This window comes from Motacilla alba, chromosome 17 (assembly GCF_015832195.1).
Source record: "Motacilla alba alba isolate MOTALB_02 chromosome 17, Motacilla_alba_V1.0_pri, whole genome shotgun sequence".
NCBI lineage: Eukaryota > Metazoa > Chordata > Aves > Passeriformes > Motacillidae > Motacilla > Motacilla alba.
The window spans coordinates 8,202,055-8,220,885 of NC_052032.1; the positions used below are offsets into that span (position 1 = coordinate 8,202,055).

At 49.5% G+C, this 18,831-nt stretch overlaps 1 protein-coding gene across 1 annotated transcript in view; it reads left to right on the plus strand.

Moving 5' to 3' along the window:
• Positions 1–18,831, plus strand: part of COL5A1 (collagen type V alpha 1 chain) — a 135,672-nt gene that overhangs the window by 26,074 nt on the left and 90,767 nt on the right. Inside the window, exons 2-4 of the mRNA XM_038156249.1 lie at positions 779–946; positions 6,377–6,590; positions 7,184–7,346. Of these exons, the coding sequence (XP_038012177.1) occupies positions 779–946; positions 6,377–6,590; positions 7,184–7,346 (545 nt within the window). The remainder of the gene's footprint in view (positions 1–778; positions 947–6,376; positions 6,591–7,183; positions 7,347–18,831) is intronic.

Below are 18,831 nucleotides of genomic sequence, written 5' to 3' on the forward strand. Positions count from 1 at the left end.
GGGATGTCAGGCAAGGTCTCCTCATTAATCAGAGCCTCGGGACAGAGCCCGGTGGGATGTGAGTGAGGAAAGGAGCTTTTTGCTGTGTTAAAATTCAGATTTCCTCACTTGCTGTGAGGCACGCGTGGATTTTTGGCCATCCAGCTGCAGGTTTGGGTGCCTGCTGAATATCATGGAATGATTTGGTGGGAATTGCCTGGGCTCGAGCTGCCTGAGGAGGGCTTGTGCAGCATTTTTGCCTCCTCACCTTGCTTCATCTCCCAAAACATTCCCTGTGGGTTTTCCTGTCATCCCAGCCACTCCGTGGGATTATTCTGCATGGTCTCTGTCCCCCAGGGAAGCTTGCTTAGGTGTTTCTTTCCTAATAACTTTTTGCCTCAGCTGACGAATGGGAAGGTTTGTATTGGTGTGGTGGGAAATTCCTGATTTTAAACCTTTCCCTCAGATCAGGAATTTCCTGCCCAGTGCTTAATCTCCAGGATGTGCTTGAGTGATGGATGCTGGCTGAAGACACCCAGGGAAATGCAGCTCCTGGGACCAGCAGGGAGTGCATTCTGCCCCTGCCCCGCTGCAGACAGCTGATCTGCTGCTGCTCCTGCCCTCAGCCCCTGCTTTGACCCTGTCCCTGCTCTGGAGGGACATTAGCCTTGGACTGGAGGCACATTTCAGCTGGGTTTAAGGTTGTGACAATCGATTTGTGTGCTGCAAGCCTGATGTGGAGCCCAGCAGTGCCACCCCTGCTGTCTCCTAATTCTTCTTTCTCCTTTTCTCTCCGCAGCTGAACCTGCAGACCTCTTGAAGGTGTTAGATTTTCATAATTTACCTGATGGTATCACAAAAACCACGGGCTTTTGCACAAGCAGAAGATCTTCAAAAGAAGCAGATGTTGCTTACAGAGTAACAAAAGATGCTCAGCTCAGTGCCCCAACAAAGCAGCTGTATCCTGGTGAGTCCAGCTTTTGGTTTGTCCCATGGAAATGTCCGATTCCTTCATTTCCCCAGTGTGTTCTGCTGTTTCAGGGGGCTGCAGATTTCCAGCCATCAAATAATCTCCTTTTATCCCTGGGTTTGCACGAGGTGGTGGCTGTCACTGCAGAGGAGGTGGCCACTGCCGCCTCTGCTCCCCCCCAGATTGGGAGATTCCCCCTCTCTCACTCACAGGGTGACACCCAGCTGGGGACAGAGGCAGGGGAGCCCAGGCTGGGTTTTGTGCTGTGCCTGGGCAGTGCCAAGCTCAGCGGGCTCTGGTCCTGGGGCTCTGCTGTCTCTCCTAACACAAATAATCACCAGATAAAAATAACTGAGGCTGGCCCACAGGAACAGATGTGCTGAGAAAAGCTGTTTGAAGGGATGGGAGGCTCTTCAGAGGAAGGCACAAAGCCCTTGAAGAGCACTGCCCGTTTTATTGCTGCCTGAGCTGAATTTTTCAGGCCAAGGCGTTATCACTGTGCGTTTGTAAGAAGAAATTATGGACCCAAACCCCTCCCCTGCCTGAGAGATGCAGTCAGCACCAGAATTCTTCCTTCCCAAGGCATCCAGATGTGCCTGGCTCACCTGGGGGAATGCTGGAATGGGGCACGGCAGGGCTTGGATGAGGAAAGTGCCTTTGCTGAGGCAGGTTGGGCAGGGAAGGAAGGAAGCTGCTTGTGCCTGGTGTGGGAGGCAGGAGGGGATTTAAGCAGAGCAGGCACACACGTCCTCCCTCAGTGCTTGGGAGGGGATGAATGGATTGGCTGAATCAGAGCTAATGGGCTGTGCCACCATCCATGCTTCTTAATTAACCAGGGCAGCCCTCAGCCCCAGCCTGGCAGAGGCACAAATGAAGACTTTGAGGCTGAGGATGTGCTCCCAACCCTCCCCTCCTGTCCTTCCCTCGTTGTTGAGGTTGTTTCCAGCCTTCATCATTATCCTGCTGTGACAATAATTGTATTTAATCCGTGGTGAGCAGGAGCACGGGCTGGGTCTCACCTGAAAACTGAGCCTGGTGTGATGAGGGCAACATGTGACAGGCTGGGCCTCATTGCATGGGCAGCCCTTAGCAAAAGAACTGCTCAGTCTGGCCTAAAGCTGGGCTTAAATGTCTGCAGAAGGGCAAAGCAGACTCTAAATTTGTCTTTATTGCTGCCCAGGGCAGGAAAGTTCTTTGTGATCACAGATAAAGTGATTGTGGGCCCAGCTGGACAGGCTGTGCCTTCCTGTCCCTTCATGTCACGTTCCTGAAATGACTTAAAGTTTCAGGCCTGGCGTCTACAAGCCCCAAAGTGTTCAAAGGAAATGTTCCAGTTTGGAATATCCAGCTGGGGTGGATTTGAGAGCTTGCCAGTAGTTTCTGTAGCCACTGTGGAGTCTTGCCTGGCCACTTTTATGTGACAGAAACCAGCAAATGGTGGGGAACTGGAGGAGTGAAAACAGGGCTAGAACATTCTGGCTGATTGTTTAACAAGGGATTGGATCACAGCAGGTCTGACCCGGGGAACACGAGCACAGAGAGCCGAGTCCTGATCCCAGGGGAGAGCTGAGTCCTGGTCCTTGCAGAAAATTGAATCTTGGTCTCAGGAAAGAGCTCAGTGTTGAAGATTCTCTTGGTTGTCTCTTTTATACCTTATTGCTTTTACATCCTCGCCCTCACTGAGTTCTTGGTTTGCATCTTCCTTGTGTGAGAAGTTCTGGATGGAGTTACGGAGCAACTTTTCCACCTTTTCATCTCCTGGACACCCGTGGGGTGTTTGAAGCAGCTCAGTCCCACTTTGAAAACTTCCAGAGTCCTTGAGGCTTCTCTGCTGCTTGCTCAGGAAATAGGGCAGAGCCAAGTGAAGAGCTCCCAGTGTTTTCCAGCAGATCCATGGATGTTTCCACATCTCTTTAACAAGATGTGACTTCAGCTCCCACCCCCAGATGAGAGAGGGGATAAAGATAACAGAGTAATTGCAGGGCAGTGTCCCAGGGGAATGTGGTTTTAGGGCTTTTGTGTCACCAGGAGGGTGGGTTGGAGCAGAGCTTTCCCTCTCTGCTCCACAGCACCCTTGGCAAACGTGCTCTGCACAGAATATTTTCTGCTAATTAGAAGTTGGTGCTTTTCTAAGATGTAATTTCATGGGCTTTGCATTCTGCTGCCACAGCCAGCAAAGCAAGATGTATGTGTGTGTATACATATATATATACACACGCACAACTTGTTTTTTCATGCTCAAAAGAGTGAAAAAAATCTGCTGAGATGCTTTTTGTCCTGGCTTCCTGAAGAAATCCTGCTTCCCAACGAAATCAGTGCTTTTCCAGAAAGAAAAGCAAGAGAAAAAGAAGCAAGAAAGGCAAGGGTTTCAGTGGCAGCCAGCAAATGTTCTTTGCGTGCTTCCATCAAATTTGCAGTTGTCATTGGCCTTCTCAGAAATCCCTGTTAGAGCCTGAACACTCAGCCCTGAGAAAAACAAGCTGAGAGTCTCCTCAGCTGGAGGAAAAGGCCAGAAATTGGTGACACCATTGGAAACCAGCTTTGCTTTGAAGAGGAAAGGTGTAAGGGCTCAGGAAACGTTTCCTCTCTCTTTGTGCTTGTGTCAGGAATGGGATCAGCTCACTGCTTTTCTGATTTCTGCTGTTCAGCAGCTCAAGCTTTCCTGCCCTTCCCAGACCAGGAACAGAACTCTGGTTTAGGCTGTGTTTGGGTAGCCCTGGATTAGGAAGGTCTCAGGAGCAGGACTCTGGTTTAGGCTGTGTTTAGGTAGCCCTGGATTAGGATGAAGGTCTCAGGAGCAGGACTTTGGTTTAGGCTGTGTTTAGGTAGCCCTGGATTAGGATGAAGGTCTCAGGAGCAGGACTTTGGTTTAGGCTGTGTTTAGGTAGCCCTGGATTAGGATGAAGGTCTCAGGAGCAGGACTCTGGTTTAGGCTAGCAGGAGTCTGGTTTAGGCTGCGTTTAGGTTAGCAGGACTCTGGTTTAGGCACCCCTGGGTTAGGAAGAAGGTCAAACTTGCCCTGTTTTGAAGACCACGAGGCTCTACAAGAGCCTTTAATCACCGCGCTCAAGCAAGAAGCTGCTCAGCCTGACTCTGGCTCATCCACTGGAGCATCCCATGGATTCAGCCATGCCCACCCTGGAGCTCCTGCAGCTTCAGCGGGATTGGGAGCTCCCCTCATGCTGTGGGGGGTCCCACAGGGCGGGTTTGGGAGGCTTTGGCCACGGGGAGGGAGGAGGGTGCCCGCCAGCCCCAGCGATGGATGCGCAGCCTCTCCCAGCGTGAGCTCGTTTGAGGAGTGAATCCAAGAGGAGGACTCCATGCCTAACCCTTTGTTGGCGGGGTGTCTCCATTGTTTTGGAGGGATTTGGGTCAGTTTCTCCCTGCTTGGTGTATTTATGGCCGTGTATTTATCAGTATTGGTGTGTGTGGGGATGTGTGTTCAGCCCTCGTTCAGCAGCCCGGGTCATTTCTGCCTCTGACAGTGCAGGCATTGTTATTTTGCCAGGACAGCAGAGCAGTAACAGAGTAATGTCAGCTATAATTCATCCATTATGATTATTTGGGTTGAGAAACTCGCATCACCATGGAGACATTTTGATAATAATGAAAAAAAAAATTAAAAGCAGCTTTTTAATGAGTTGGCAGCTTGTCCAAGTTGAAAGGTACTGTATTGTGGGTTCATAATGAAATTTTGGACATGAACTATTTTACATAAAAGGCCCAAATCTGTAGGCTGTAATTGGAGCCAGGAAGGCGTATGGTCCTGACTCAGTCCTCCAGGAGGGGTTGTGCTCAGGGGAGGGAGATAAAGCTCAGGGCCTCCTGTGGGAGGCACCAAAATCAGAGCTGCTTTGGCCAAATATCTGGGGCTGAGTCCTGGGGATAAATCAGAATATAATGGCATTTAATTCCTGACTGGGAGGCCTCCCTGCTGCTTCCCAAATGTTATTTACCCAAGGTGAGGGGAATTAACTTGGTACAAAGTGTTCCTCCATAGGTATCCTCAGTTATCCCCTTGGAATTCTCCCTTTGCTCTGCAGCAATTCTGGTTTTGATGCAGCTCCTGCCTCATCCCCTTCCTGCTGCAGGCAGATAAATACATTAAAAACACTTTGTTCCTAAAAATTAAGGCACCTCCCAGTCAGGAGAGGAAGAGGATGAGCTCAGGGCTTCTGTGTTTGAGCTCCAGCTTTGCTGTGGTGCCAAGAACTCCCCACTGCCACGTTCCTCATCCCCTCCCTGGGTGAAACCCCCCCAGGAAAAAAAAACCTCAAGTAGTGAAGGAAATCTATTTGAAGCTTCTGGGCACTGAGCTTGATGGTTTCTGTGGTTTACTTGGCTGCACATCTGCAGTTTAAACAGGATCCCTGTGTTCCCTGGGTGCCACCAGTGCCACACGTGTCACAAACCCCACAGTGGGGCTGCCCCACTCTGCTCTGCCCTGCCGGGGTGGAGGATTTCTCCAGAGGTACAAAGCAATCCTTGGTTTGCTCCAAAGGGAGATTCCCTGCGAGCCCCATGCTCTGAAATGCAGCACCAGGGGGGAGGGTGTGCACGATTTGATCAGGAAATCTTCTTTATGAATGCTCCTGGTGGTTTTCCAGCTGCCCTGTCTGGGATGTGCATCCAGGATTTTCAGTTTGGGCTCTTTTTTTTTTTTTTTCAGCCCGAACAGCAGAGAAACCCAAAGGGGGGAGGAATTTGGTTTTCTGCAAGAAGGTGATGCACAAATTGGAACTTTAAATGTGTTTGCCTGGCCTTGCAGATTGACCCTGTGCTGACAGGCTTTAATGGCTTTAATCCTCCAAACCTTGCAGAAATAAAGACAGAAATCACCTGTGATCAGACACAGCTCTTTCCTGAGAGGAGGAAAGGTCAGGAAATGAGATGCTGTTTAATAAGCAGACAAATTACCATTTTCCATTGATTGCCAGATTTATTTCCTTTTTCAGATTTTTTTTTTCTGTCTGCAGCAGCCCTGAAAGCCAAAACCACGAAATGCTCTGTTCTCATCTGGGATGAACCAATCCTGATGCAATTCTCTGCTCCCTCAAATAAAAAACCCTTCAAGATTGTGTTGATTTCCTCTGTCCCTTTGACCACTTAAATTCATTTGGAGCCCCCCATGGAAGTTCTTACCTTGTGTCCTAAAAACCTTTAGGGGAGCTTCTTTTGGAAGGGTTGGGTGCAAAAAATGCAAATTTAAGCCAATGACTTTTGTAGAACTTTTGTTTCCCCAGCACAGGGGTTTCGCCCCAGAGTATTTGGGGACAAGCCACATCTTCAGCTGGCCCTATATAAACATTTAGGGCTGCTGATGTGCACACATCTGGAGACAAACCATGGCTTCTCAGAGAACAGCACTGTTGATGTAGGGATTATTTCCGAGGAAACCTCACTAACCTCTTTGCTTTTCCACTCCAGCTTCCCCCTTCCCAGAGGACTTCTCCATTCTAACCACTGTAAAAGCGAAGAAAGGAGGTCAGTCCTTCTTGATCTCAATTTACAATGAGCAAGGGATCCAGCAAATTGGTGTGGAGTTGGGTAGATCTCCTGTATTCCTGTATGAAGACCATACAGGAAAGCCAGGCCCAGAAGACTATCCTCTCTTTAGAGGCATTAACCTAGCAGATGGCAAGTAAGTGACATTTTGTGCACCAAGGAAAAAAAAAAACAGTTCATTGTTTGTATCCATGCCAGCATGTTGAACGTTGTTTAAAACAGGAATCGTGCCTATGGAAATGTATTTGCACACCCCTGGCAGCTGACAGGTGCCCCAGTCTGTCATTTTGGCCTTTGGTGGATTAATTTGACATCTGTAAGAATTGTAAATGAGCACTCAGCGCTGCTGCCTGGTACTTGTGGGGATAGGAACATTGATTTTCCTCCGAAGGGCCTTAAAAAAAAAATAAAAATCTGTTTGTCTTGCAAAATCCAGGCTGAGGCTTGTGCAGGGCTTAAAAAGAGGGTGGAAAAGGGAGACAACAGTGTGGTATTATCCCTGCTTCTTGCCGAAGCCAGAGCTGGCCCTCTCCTGCCTGATTTGGAGGGATGAAAGCTGTCAATCAGCATTTCTCTTGCCAACCAACCCTTTAGGCTCTGCCAGGGAGGATTTCCAGAAAGGTTCGCAGAGCATCAATTCCTGAAAGTTCATTTTTTTTGTACAATCATTGCCTTGTCCTGCAAAGCCCAGCGCTGTGCCTGACGTGTCTGCGGGCCGTGTCCTCACAGGTGGCACCGAGTGGCTCTGAGTGTGCAGAAGAAAAACGTCACCTTGGTTCTGGACTGTAAAAAGAAAATCACCAAGTTCCTGGACCGGAGCGAGCATCCCATCATCGACGTCAACGGCATCATCGTGTTTGGCACCAGGATATTGGATGAGGAGGTCTTTGAGGTGAGCCACGGCAAGGAGCAGCTTTAGAGCTGTTCCACAGGGATGATGAGACACTTCCAGCTCATTTTTGAAATTCTTTGGTTTTTTTTTTCCATAGTAGAATCCTTGTTTGTGATTTTAAAGTTTTTATTTTGACTTTTTGTAGTACTGATGAAAACTGGGGGCCAGGTGACCTTGGTGCAGTGAGCTCCTCTGGTTGTCTGGTTTCAAGTCCTTTCTGGGGTTCTGGACCATCCCTGCACTGGGTTTTGGTAGCTCTTGGCACGTTGAAACTGGGAAGGGCTCACAAGGTTTTCATTCATCCCCGTGCTGGGGTTTAGAGCTGCAGGGGCAGTGAATGAAGGCTGAGGGAAGCAGCTCCCTCCCAAGCCCCAGCTCACCCTGGGGCTCTAGGAATTTGCTCTTTTTCCACTCACTGGCCGTGGATTCTTGGTTCTTTTGCTCCATGACACAAGGGGACTCTCCTTGACAGCTTGGTTGGCTTGGTTGTCACCTCCCACACTCTGCTTGCAAAGGCAAAGCAAATTCCTGCGGGGTGGGATGTTCCCGTGAGCTCCTGTGATGGAAGCAGAGAGGCAGAGCATTATTTATAGACAAGGTGCAGATGGGAGAAGCTTTTTCCCATAGTTCAGCAGCATTTTAATGTCTGCATTTCCCTGGCAAAATCAACTTTTGTGCTCTGCTGCACTTGTGAGGCTTTCCTGGGGATGAGAATCCCATTCCTGATCTTTCTTGTGAGCTGGAATTGCTTCCTAAAGCCAGCACCAAGTGCAGTGGGGTGTAATCAAGCCTTGTGGATCTCTAGCTCTTTATTTTTACGGAATTTATTTAGAGGAAGAGCTGGATCTCCAGGGCCTCCCCAGCCCAGCAAAGGGATGGGAATATCTCCTCTCCCTGGCTAATCAGAGCCACAGCAAAGCCAGTTCTTGCCTGCATTTTGCTGTCACTCAGAGCCTGTTTAATATTACCAACATCTGGGAGCTGCTCTGCTGTAAACAGAGCAGGAGTTGCTGGGCTGGATATATCTGCCAAAATCCCAGTTACAGAGTGAGGCCTGGATCTTGAAATTGTATTAAATTAAGAGACGTTCCCTGGGAAGTTGAACGATTAAAATGGAAAGTAAAAGCTGGGTTTAATGGGCACTGGAGTGTCTTTCACAAGTGTTGGACGTTCTGCCAAATATTTAAGCACTGGATGCTGTGTTTTGATTTGTTACATAAAAGTGGTGAGCTCTTATCCAGCTCAGGTCCAGCAGAGCCACTGGAAGGACTTGGTGTCACATCCAGGCTGGATGAAAAACCTGCACTTTCATTTTCTGAAATAACAGGATTTCCACAACTGCCCCTGAAAGCTGAGGGGTTCCCAGGTGGTTTTTAGGACTCACCTGACTTTGGGGCAGCTGATTGCTCTGCCAGGGAGGGAACTGAGCCCAGGTGTTCATGAGTGCTCCCTGCTCCTCTTCTAGCCCTTTCCATGGCCATGGCTCCCCTGCTGAAAAGACTTTAAACCCTGAGGGGCTGTGGGGTTGATCCCTCAGGGTTTAGCTTTTCTGTTTTTTCACATTCTGTGCTGCTTTGGTGTGTGGGTCTGAGCTTTGTATTATGGGATGGTGAGCTCTCTGCACAGAGCAGGGAGACAAAACAATTCCTGCTCCAGCTGGGGACCAAGGACAAATGATCCAAAGCTCAGCCCAGGAGCACAAACAGCGTGGGCTGGAGAGAGAAAAACAAGCAGGGTGGGAGTGCCTGGGCTAAAGCTGGAACGGGACAATGAACTGCAAGGTGCAAATGGAGCAGAGCTGAGCCAAGGGAGAGACCCCGGGACCATTTTGGGACCATTTGGGTTCATCTTGGGTGCAGCCCTGGCTGGGCTCTTGTGCTGCCCAAGGTGGATCCATTGAGGAGATCCTTTTAATAAATCCCTACTTACATCTTTAGCTCTGTCCAGCCTCTGTTCCAGGCCAGGCTTCCCAAGGCATCAGGACCTCCTTAGTTTTGGGGTACAAAGGAGCCTCTTGTCTGTTCTGGCTGTGAGCTCAGCTACAAGATCTTGCCGGCACTCATGAGAACTGGGTCATTAGAAAATACTTATTTTTCTTTGTCTTACATGTACTGATACACACAAGATGGATATAGCCCCCCTCTAGTTCTGATATTTATCCTTTCTGGTTTTTTTTGGTCACCTCCTCACGCACCACTGAAGCCACCAGCAGTTTTAACTGGGGTGGAAGAAGCTTTTCTGAAGGCAGTGGACTAGAACCTAATTTCCTTCATATCTCAGCAACTCCATTTCCTTTGGCCCCTCCTTTCTCCTTTCTGCAAGGCTAAGCAGAAACTGTGCAGGCTCAGAACAAAGGGTTCAGTTTCTGTGTTCCTGGAAAGCTGAGGGCTTCTGGAGCACGTGCAGGAGATGAAGCTGCTGCTGTCCCACCCAATCTGCAAACCCCAGCTAGGAGGTTGTCCTAGGGTGACGTTATGATGCTTGTATATTTATATTTGTATTTTTTTTTATTGTTTTCTCCCAAATTTGCCCTAAACCAGCACAGAGGTTTTCTGCTCTGATGTGTTTTTCACTTTTGCTGGAAATTAAAAAGAACCCAGTGAGGTGGGAGTGGGATTGGAGACAGGGCTGGGGTTGGCTCTGTCTCACACAGGAGCTGTAAAACAGTAGGAATTCATATCCTCCCTGTCAGGACCGAAATCAAACCAGCCCCAAACACTTTTTGTTTTGGAAGCTGTAATTATTGAAAGGCTGGAGTTGCAAGGGGAGCAGCTCGAGAGCCCGGATGGGAACTTCCTCACTCGTGTTCTGCTGCAAAAAAAAACCCACCAAAAAACACTTTAAAAAAGCCTGGCAGGAAAGGTTAGAGGAGTTTCAAAATATTTCTCTAGGAAAACATTCTTCCAGTGGAAAAATGACTTCCTCTCATTAAAATTCAATTAGCTGGGAGGCTGTGAGGGTCTCTGTACGGGACTGGGGAGGGTTGAAAAGGGGCCAAGCCCTGAGCCCAGGTTGGACAAGTTGAGTTTTGTGCTGGGTCTGCTGTTCAAAACAGGAGTTTACAAATGGCAGCACGGGCTCTTGCAGGGTTGGGAGGTTTCAAGCTGTGTCCGAGGGGATGAGACTGCAAAGGGATTTTTTTTTTTTTTTGATTTTGCAGGGAGAGAGGGAAGGACAAAAATCCAGCCCGTGGTGGGGGATAAACTCTCTCTGCTGCAGTCAGAGGTGTTCCTGTGGTGCAGCAGCACTGAGGGGAGTGAAGCCGTGTGAATGTGTCTCAGTTTTAGAGGGAAAACCTCCCTTTTAATTTGCTTTTCTTTAAATATAAATTAGAAACCAAGTCCTGGTGGTTGAGTTTAGGAATAGAGAGAGGGGGAAGCTTGGGAAAGGCTCTTTTGCAGGAAAAAAAAAAAAAAAAAAAAGCATTTTCAGCCTGAAAGCCAGGAAGAATTCCCAAACCATCCTGGTGATGCCCATTTTGGTCTGTCACACCTGGATCCCAGCAGGGAATGGACGAGTCCCATAACCCACAGCTGGGGGATCTTTGTGGGGGGAAAATGCTGCCCAAAGTCTGGGGCAGGGAAATGTTTCCACCCCTGGATTTAACTCCTTTGTGGGGCTGTTTGGAGGCATCTCAGGGAAGAAGTTCAATGAGAAATTTGGTTTCTGCAGCAGGGAGGAGCCCAGCCCTGTTTTTCTGCCCTGTGTTACTCCAGTGATGAGCAAAATGAGCTTTGTTCAGACCTTGCTGTTCCATTTTCCTGCTGCATTTCCCATTTTGTCCCCTGATTTTCCAGCCAGGGACTATTGTGTGCTGATAAAAGTCTTGTCCAGCCCCTGGCTCCAGAGCTGGAGCTGGCATCATTAAATTGTGGCGTGGACATGGGTGAAAAATTGAGTAGGTTTTGGCAAAATTGCTGAGGACAGCCTAGGAACAAGTGACTGCTTTTGCTGCCAATTCTTTTTGGTTCATCTGTGTAAAATTTTGCAGCCCTGTCCCACGAGTTAAGTGGGGTTTTGACCCTCTTGGTTTGCAGCAGTGCCTGGAGCGGCTGAACTGACTTTTCCCATGTGTGGAAAAGCTCAGGGCATGAATATATTGCTTTTTAAGGTCCTTTTTGGCTCCTTTAGAAGACAAGAGGAGTTAATTTTGTGCAGCTGAGTGCCATAACTGTGTCTCAGTGGTGCAGTTGGTGCTGTAAAACCCAAAAAAAAGTGGATTCCTCTGATCTCAGCACCTGTGGCCAGGAGGGGCTGACAGGAATTGTGCCAAAGCCTGTCCTGGGATGGGACACAGCACCCTGGAGGGTGCTGAAAGATGCTGCTTTTGATTTCCTCCCCTCCTTTGTGATTTTTTTTGTTTGTTTTTCTGAAGCCCACGAGTGAAATCAAGCCATCAGAAATGGAGGGAAAGCAATTTGGGATGAGCCAGAGAGGCCGGGCAGGGTGCCAGAGGTGCTCTTAGGGCTGCTGAGAGCTCCAAGGCAGCGCAGGACAAAGCAGGACAGACACATCAATGCTCCCAGCCCAGACATTGGGGCCCTTCAGCTGCTCCTGGGGTTCAAATGCCACCTCTCTTTTCATCTTGGGCCTTGTTTACACTTAAAAAACCAATTATCCCTGGGGTTGATAATCCCAGATTTCATTTCACTCTCATCAGGGTGTTCTCCTTCCCTCCCCAGCTCTTGGCTGTGGTGTTTGCATCTCTGGGCAGTGCTCTTGTTTTCCAGGTTGTGTAGGTTATTTTACTCTGAGCTTGTAAGGTTGGACCAAAAGCTTCTGCTTTAGTGGAAGGGGTAGAAATAAAAGCACAATTCTGTACACGTGGGTGAATTTTATGGTGGTTTTTGCTGGTTTTGGGGATGGAGAAGTTTCAGAGGCTCCTCTTGCAGGCAGATCTGCTGTTAACACATCAAAGAGCTCTGTCTGCTCCAGGAGGAGATGTACTCTGTCTCTCCTCCCAGGGCTGATGTGCTGGGCTGCAGTGAACTTGGAGAACTTGGTGCTAATTTAATTTAGACTTTGTCAGCTCCTCAGGTCTAAATCCACATCTAATTCACATTTAGACCCAGTTTTGCCTCAGCACCTCCATCTTGGCTGTTCCTGGTGGTCCTGTGCAAACATCAGCAGTGCCAAGGTGTGGGGGAACAATTCTGATAGAGGGGAAGCAAGAAATTCCCTGATTCAGGAGGAATTCCTTCATGGAAATGATGGTCAGGCATTGGGAATGGGCTGTCCAGGGAGGTTTGGAGTCCCCAGCCCTGGAGGTGTCCAGGAAACACCCAAATGTGGCACTCAGGGTTTGTGACGAGGTGGGGGTCAGGCACAGGTTGGACTCGATCTTGGAGCCTTTTCCCACCTAAATAATCCTGGGATTCTGGGATCTTCAAAGCAGCAGCATCCCCAGAGCTCCCCATGAGCTCAGAGTTGGAGCCATCGCATCCTGCAAGACCTGGGCTCAACCCAGAGGCTCAGGAAGGAGCGGGGAAAGCCCAGATGAATGAAGTTTTCGTTAAACGTCAAAAAAACATTTTTAAAAATGAGTGCTTTTTACTAACCTGGATTCGTCTGTCAGGATGCACCACGGATCCATGTTCCCATTTCTCTCTCCCTGCCTTGGCAGGCTGCTGAAAGCAGGTAATTTACAGAGCTGGCTGCCTGCTCTGCTGGCCCTGCCAAATCTGATTTCACCTCCTTTGCTGTGCAGCTTTCAGGGAGTGCAAAGAGGGGATGTTTTACACCACCACCATATACCACAGTGTGAGAGGATGGAAAATAAAACCTCCTGAGCCAGCATTTAGGGATCTTTATTGAAGATGTCTGTAGCTTTCCCCAGTCTCCTAATAATTCTCCTTTTGCTTGCTGGTTTTCTCGTCATTTCTTCTGCTTTGCCTTATTATTTTTTTAAATTTTTTTTTTTTTTCCAAAGGATCCTCTTTAAAATGGTGCACTTGAGACATATGGATTAAATCACAGCTCTGGGCTCTTCCAGGAGAGCAGTGCTGCCTAGAAAATGTCTGCAATTATTGAGGATTATGCCTCTGGATGGGTTTGCAATTAACAGGGAGGTTTTTGGGGCCGCAGTCCAAGCGATGCCGTCGATCTGATCAAAAAATGTGAAATTTGGCCCCATTTGGCAACACCTCAGCCACAGCATCACCTTACACAGGTGCCCAGGGACGTCATCTGGTTTTATCAGGGAGGGAGGGCAGCACCTGAGCCAGAATAAGAATTGCAAACCAGCTTGTAAAAGTGACTCTGTGCTTTCATTTCCACCCCAGAGTGGCGCTGGCTCCTCTGACCCCTCAGCGCCAGGTGCCAGCGAGGAAAGTGAGAGCCTGGCTGGAAACATCAGCTGGATTGTTTGCATACACTCTGCTGAAACTCTTGTTTTCCATCTCCATTCGCTGGGTAATTGCAGGTTCAGCCATCTGGCCTGCACTCAAGCTTGGTGACTGGGTCAGCCTTGCCTGTAATGATGGAGCCTCGTTAGTCATGATTACAAAATACATTTTTTTTGAGGGGGGAGGGTTTTTTTGGGTTGGTTTTTCCGCGGGTTGTTTGTTTTTTTGGTTTGGTCAGTGGTAAATTCCATTTCATAAACTGTCAAAGCCACTGTGCTGGCATGTGTGGATAATTAGTGCCGTTTGCTGGTATCGAATGCCTGCGGGCCTCTGATAGCTTACAAAGCACTTTATTGTTCAAACAGATCATAAAAGTGCTTTTATTGATGTTTCAAACACTCCTGCAGTCTATCATTTATCTTCTCAGAGTGCCAAGTGAAACATCAGCCCTAGGAAGCTGCGTGGTCCCAGAGCTTGTCCGGATTTAAGGCCTGGTTTTAGGAGGTGCCACCAGCACCACTGGGGGTGGAAAAGATGAATTTGTAATGTTCCTCCCACCCCAAACCAGCCTGGAATTTGGTGATTTGGGTGGGTTTTGGGCCAGGATGGCACTGTTGAGGGTTTTGTTGGCAAAGGGTGGGAAATGCTGAGGAAATGGGGCACTTAGGCCTGAAAAGGCAGGATTAATGTCCTCTGGGAATCCCTGGTGGAGGACGTGGGACCTCATCCCTGTCTGAGGAACCACTGACACCCTGCTGCTCCTGGGCACTGCAGCTGGGATGTGCCAGTGGAAAATCAACACTTTTTTCGGATATTATCCCTCAAACAAGCAGTTTGGAGCCTGATGGTTGGGTACCAGGGGCTCCCACAGGGGAGCTGGTTTGGAGGAGCGTTTTCCAAAGGGATGCTGAGGGGAAATTGGGCTCTGCCATGAGTTTGGGATGCTGCAGGGCTCTCCATCCCTGCTGGCCTGGAGGGGACAAGCAGCTCGTGTCCCCTTTCCCTGGCCTGGGGTCCCTCCTGCGGAAAGGGGCAAAAAAACCAGAGGAAAGCCAAACGATCTCTGGGAGGCAAAACTCATCCTTTGGAGCAATTTCCACCCCCCCAGGGACTCTGTGGGATTTGGGGAGCCATGGCTGGTTGATCCTGACATCCCCCTGGCAGAGTTTTGTGTTTCAGTGCTGGCAGGCAGCAGCTCCAGGCTCGTTTGGGGTGATGGATGCTCCGAGGTGCAGGGTCATTACTCTTCCAGCCCCGGCTCCGTTTGGAGTTTGTTTCCCCCCCCCTCTTTGGATGGGAGGAGGGAAGAGGGGGATGAATTTCTTCCATGGAAAGTCTGAGGAGCAGCAGGCTGATTGCTGAGCCCAGACAGGCTGATGTAATGCTGGAAAGCTGCTCCTCTCTCCAGTGACATCACTGCAAGGCTTGCAGGGCTGCTGTGGACAGGGGGATCTGCAGGGACAAGGATGGAGTTTCAGGGGCAGGGAAAGAAACCACAAAGGGATTTGGGAAGGAGCATGTGGATGTGTTTGGGAAAGATGATTTTCCTCAGCTTGAGCAGCAGGGAAAAGCCAAATCGTTGTGCTTTTGGGGGGAGAAGTTTCCAGCTGAACGTTTTTTGGCAGCATCCCTGAGCAAGATGGAAAAGGGATTTTCGGGAGCAGAGCGTGACAGGGAGCTCTGGCCCAAACCAGGGCATGTTCCCCTTCCCTGCTCACTTGGGAACCTCGTTCTGTGTGGGAGGTTATTCACCAATTAGTCCTATTTGCATAAAAGTTAATATTTTTTTTTGCCTGTAAATAGGAAAAGATGATTTTTTATTTACAAAAGGGTGATGGGTTTGGATTGTTGCAGTGAATTTGTAGGAAGTAAAGGCTCATCTGAGCCAAACCCCAGGAGCTGGAGGAAGAGGATGACAAGGCTGATCAGGGTTTGTGTCCTTGTCAACCTGGTGGTGCTCCAGCTGCTGCTTCTCTACAACTTTTATCTCTTTTGCTGTTTTCCTGCCTTTTTTCCACTTTTCTGAGGGAAGGGCAGAGCAAAAACCCTTCCCAACCAAAAAACCTCTGGGCTGACTCCGTGTTCACCCCCTTCCCTCATCACTGAGGCCTGAACAAATGAAACACATGTTCCTCACACATGGTGAGGTCTTTCTAGTCCTTTTTTTTTTTTTTTTTTTTTTCTTTTTTGGAGGCGGTCTGGGCTGCCTGCCAAAACCCAGAGGAAAATCCAAGCCCACTGCAGACATCCCCAGCGTGCAGGTGTAGTCCTGACTCTGACAGAGCTGAGCAGGCTGCAATGGAAACGTTCCCAATAAACACATCCCCCCCGGGATGGGAGCTGGAAGAGGGGATTCCTAATGATTTGTGCAGAAGGTTGGATGGGGATTGGGGTGTCTGGGAGTTTTTCTATCCCCTTCAAGAACATGGAAAATAAGTCCCTGACCGTGGGCTCGTTGTTCTGCGCACGCAGCCAGCGCTGGCTGGGGTTCAGGAGGTCAGACCTGCTTGAACAAACAGAGCTTTGGCCACTGCAGGGAAAAGCGCGGGGAAAATCACTGCTGAAAGTGAATTTTGGGTGCTGTTCCCTGCTCTGGAATGGCTGGAAACACTGCAAGGTTCTCCTGAGGCTTTGATGCCTCGCAGGAGCAAATTTATCTGCAGGTTTGGTTTGCCCTTCTCCCAGCTTGCTGCTCAGGGAGGTGAAATCTGGGCTGGAGATGATCAGAACTGTGAAATCCAGGCTGGAGATGCTCAGAAAGGTGAAATCTGAGCTCTGGGGATGCTCAGCCTCCACTGCATCCAGTCCTGTTCCTTCATGGGTTTGCTTTGGAGCTCCTCCTTCCTGGGATGAATTTCACACCTGATTTTCAGGCCCCAGGGTGCACAAACCCAGCTCCCTTCCTTGGGATGAAAATTTGGGGTGCTACTCAAGGAACTGTTCAGGTTTTATGCTTAAAAAAATCACAGAAAGATCAGCTTTCTCCAAAGATCATCCAAGTCCAACTCCAAGGCAAGGTTTTATTTTTTTTTTAAATGCTGAATTTGAGGTGGCAGATGCTGCATGGAATAAATGGAACCCAAATCATTTTTCATGGCCAAAAAAAGAAAAAACCCAATTGAAAAAAATACTTGGGGGTGTGAACATCAACAAAGGGCACATTTGAGTTTCCTGGAAAACGAGGGAGGAAGGTGTGTGGACGAGAGGTGTCACACCTATGTTTGCACACCAGCTCAGCTTTCCATTCCCCGCTCCTTCCCCAGCAGCCAAATTTCCAGCAGTGGTGGGAATTAGCAACAGGAACCTGCACAAAGCCTCCTCCTCGGGTGGTCCCAGCAGGTCCCAGTTCCATGGTTGGGTGATTGTCGCCAGCCAGATGCAGGAAAATCCTTTTCCAACCAAAATTTGGTGTTGAGTTGCATTTTCTGAGTGTGTCAGCAGATTTCCCCGAGCTGAGGGGTGTAATCCCATTTCTATCCCCAGATAACTTTGGCAGCCAGGTCTATTTTCCCCCTATTGCCTTTAATCCATAAAACCTGGGTTCTGTGTTCACCTCCTGGGGCAGAAAATGTTCCAAGTGCTGATTAAAAGCCTCTGTGCACACAAAACCCCCTTGGTCCCGAGCCACCTCGGTGTGGAGGAAAGCTCAGGGTGGCTCTTGGGGGTGGAAATCCTGTCTGTGGGGCTGAGGAAACAGCAGCTCCACTTCCACGGTAATTTGGCTCTGAGCGGGGAAAAAAAATAGAGTAAAACAAGTTTTGGGTACCTGAGGAGGCTCCAGCTGCTGTGGGGTGGGACTGGAAGCCCTGATGTGCTCTGGAATCCAGGAGCCACCCTCTGGCACTGGGAGTGAGCCCAGGTGGGACTGGGTCACCTTGAAGGTCCCTTCCATCCCAATCCATCCTGGGATCTCAGGATTCCTTTGCTGCCCCCTCCCTTTCTGTCCGAAGAGCAGCTGCTCCTGCAGCCTGCCTTGTTCCCCACCTTCCCCAAATCCTCTCCTTCCCTTTGCACCCCTCTGCTGTGGCCGGAGGTGGGAGTGCAGCCCCCTGGATCTTTGGGATCAACACCTCCCAGGCAGACTCTGTGACCCTTTTTTTACACTGAAACCCAAGCAAGTGCCCCCACTTCGGCTCAGTGAGTTCTCAAATGAGTAACTCAATCCAAAAGCTTTGCTTTGCTCCGTATTTTCCACTGTGAGACCCCCTCACAATCCACTGGCGTGTCCATCCCCCTGTGGGCAGCAGAATTCCTAATTTTCCAGAGATGAAAGGGAAATGAATCAACGTGAAACCAGAGCCGGGCAGCGGTGCAGAGGGGGAAGACACAAAGGAGCAGCTTTGTGCCGGGCTTGTAATGAGGGGGAATCTGTTTTTAAACCATCCCTGATGGTTCACACATATGTCATGGAAAAAGAACTCCTCCAGGAGAGCTCTGGGTTATTGGCTGATTATTTGATTTGGAGGGAGAGGGGAAACTTGGAATGGTGTGAGCGGGGCTGGGTGAGGAGGTGACATCAGGGGGATGGAGTTTGGAGTGGGAGAAAGGCAGGGCTCGGTGGGACGCTGGAGGGAATTGGGGTCAGGGCTGCAGGAGCAAGGAGCCGAGGGAAGGCTGGGCAGCCTCGCATTTGGGATCGAGCAGAGGTTTTGTGGCCTCCTCCCCAAGGGAATTCCGCAGTTTCCTGTGGACAGCCTGGATAGCAGAGCACTGCTCAGATGGGGACAGCAGCCAGGCCGTGGGGATGGCACCTCGGTAAGGTGACAGCAGAGTGGTGGCACAGCCCAGGCTGGCCTGGCCTACCTGGTGCTCAGAGAGCAGTGGAGGACAAGGGGAAACGGGGCCTTGGGTTTCTTCCAGGGATCCCTAATGAGTGGGATGAGGAAAATGGAGAAAATCTCTTTTTGAGGCTGGCCCGGGAGCGCAGGGTATTGAGTGTGAGCATCGTTCTGGGTACCCCACACACAAAACCAGGGGATTCTTTCAGAATTGCTTCTGGCCCCATCCTCTCCCCATCCCAGCACTATTCAGTGCCAGTTCCAGGGCTGGCACGGCAGGGCACACAATGCCAGCCATTCATTTGGCCCCATTCAGTTTGCACAGGCCTGGGCTGGGCTTTTGTGGGATTTTTCTTTTCTTTT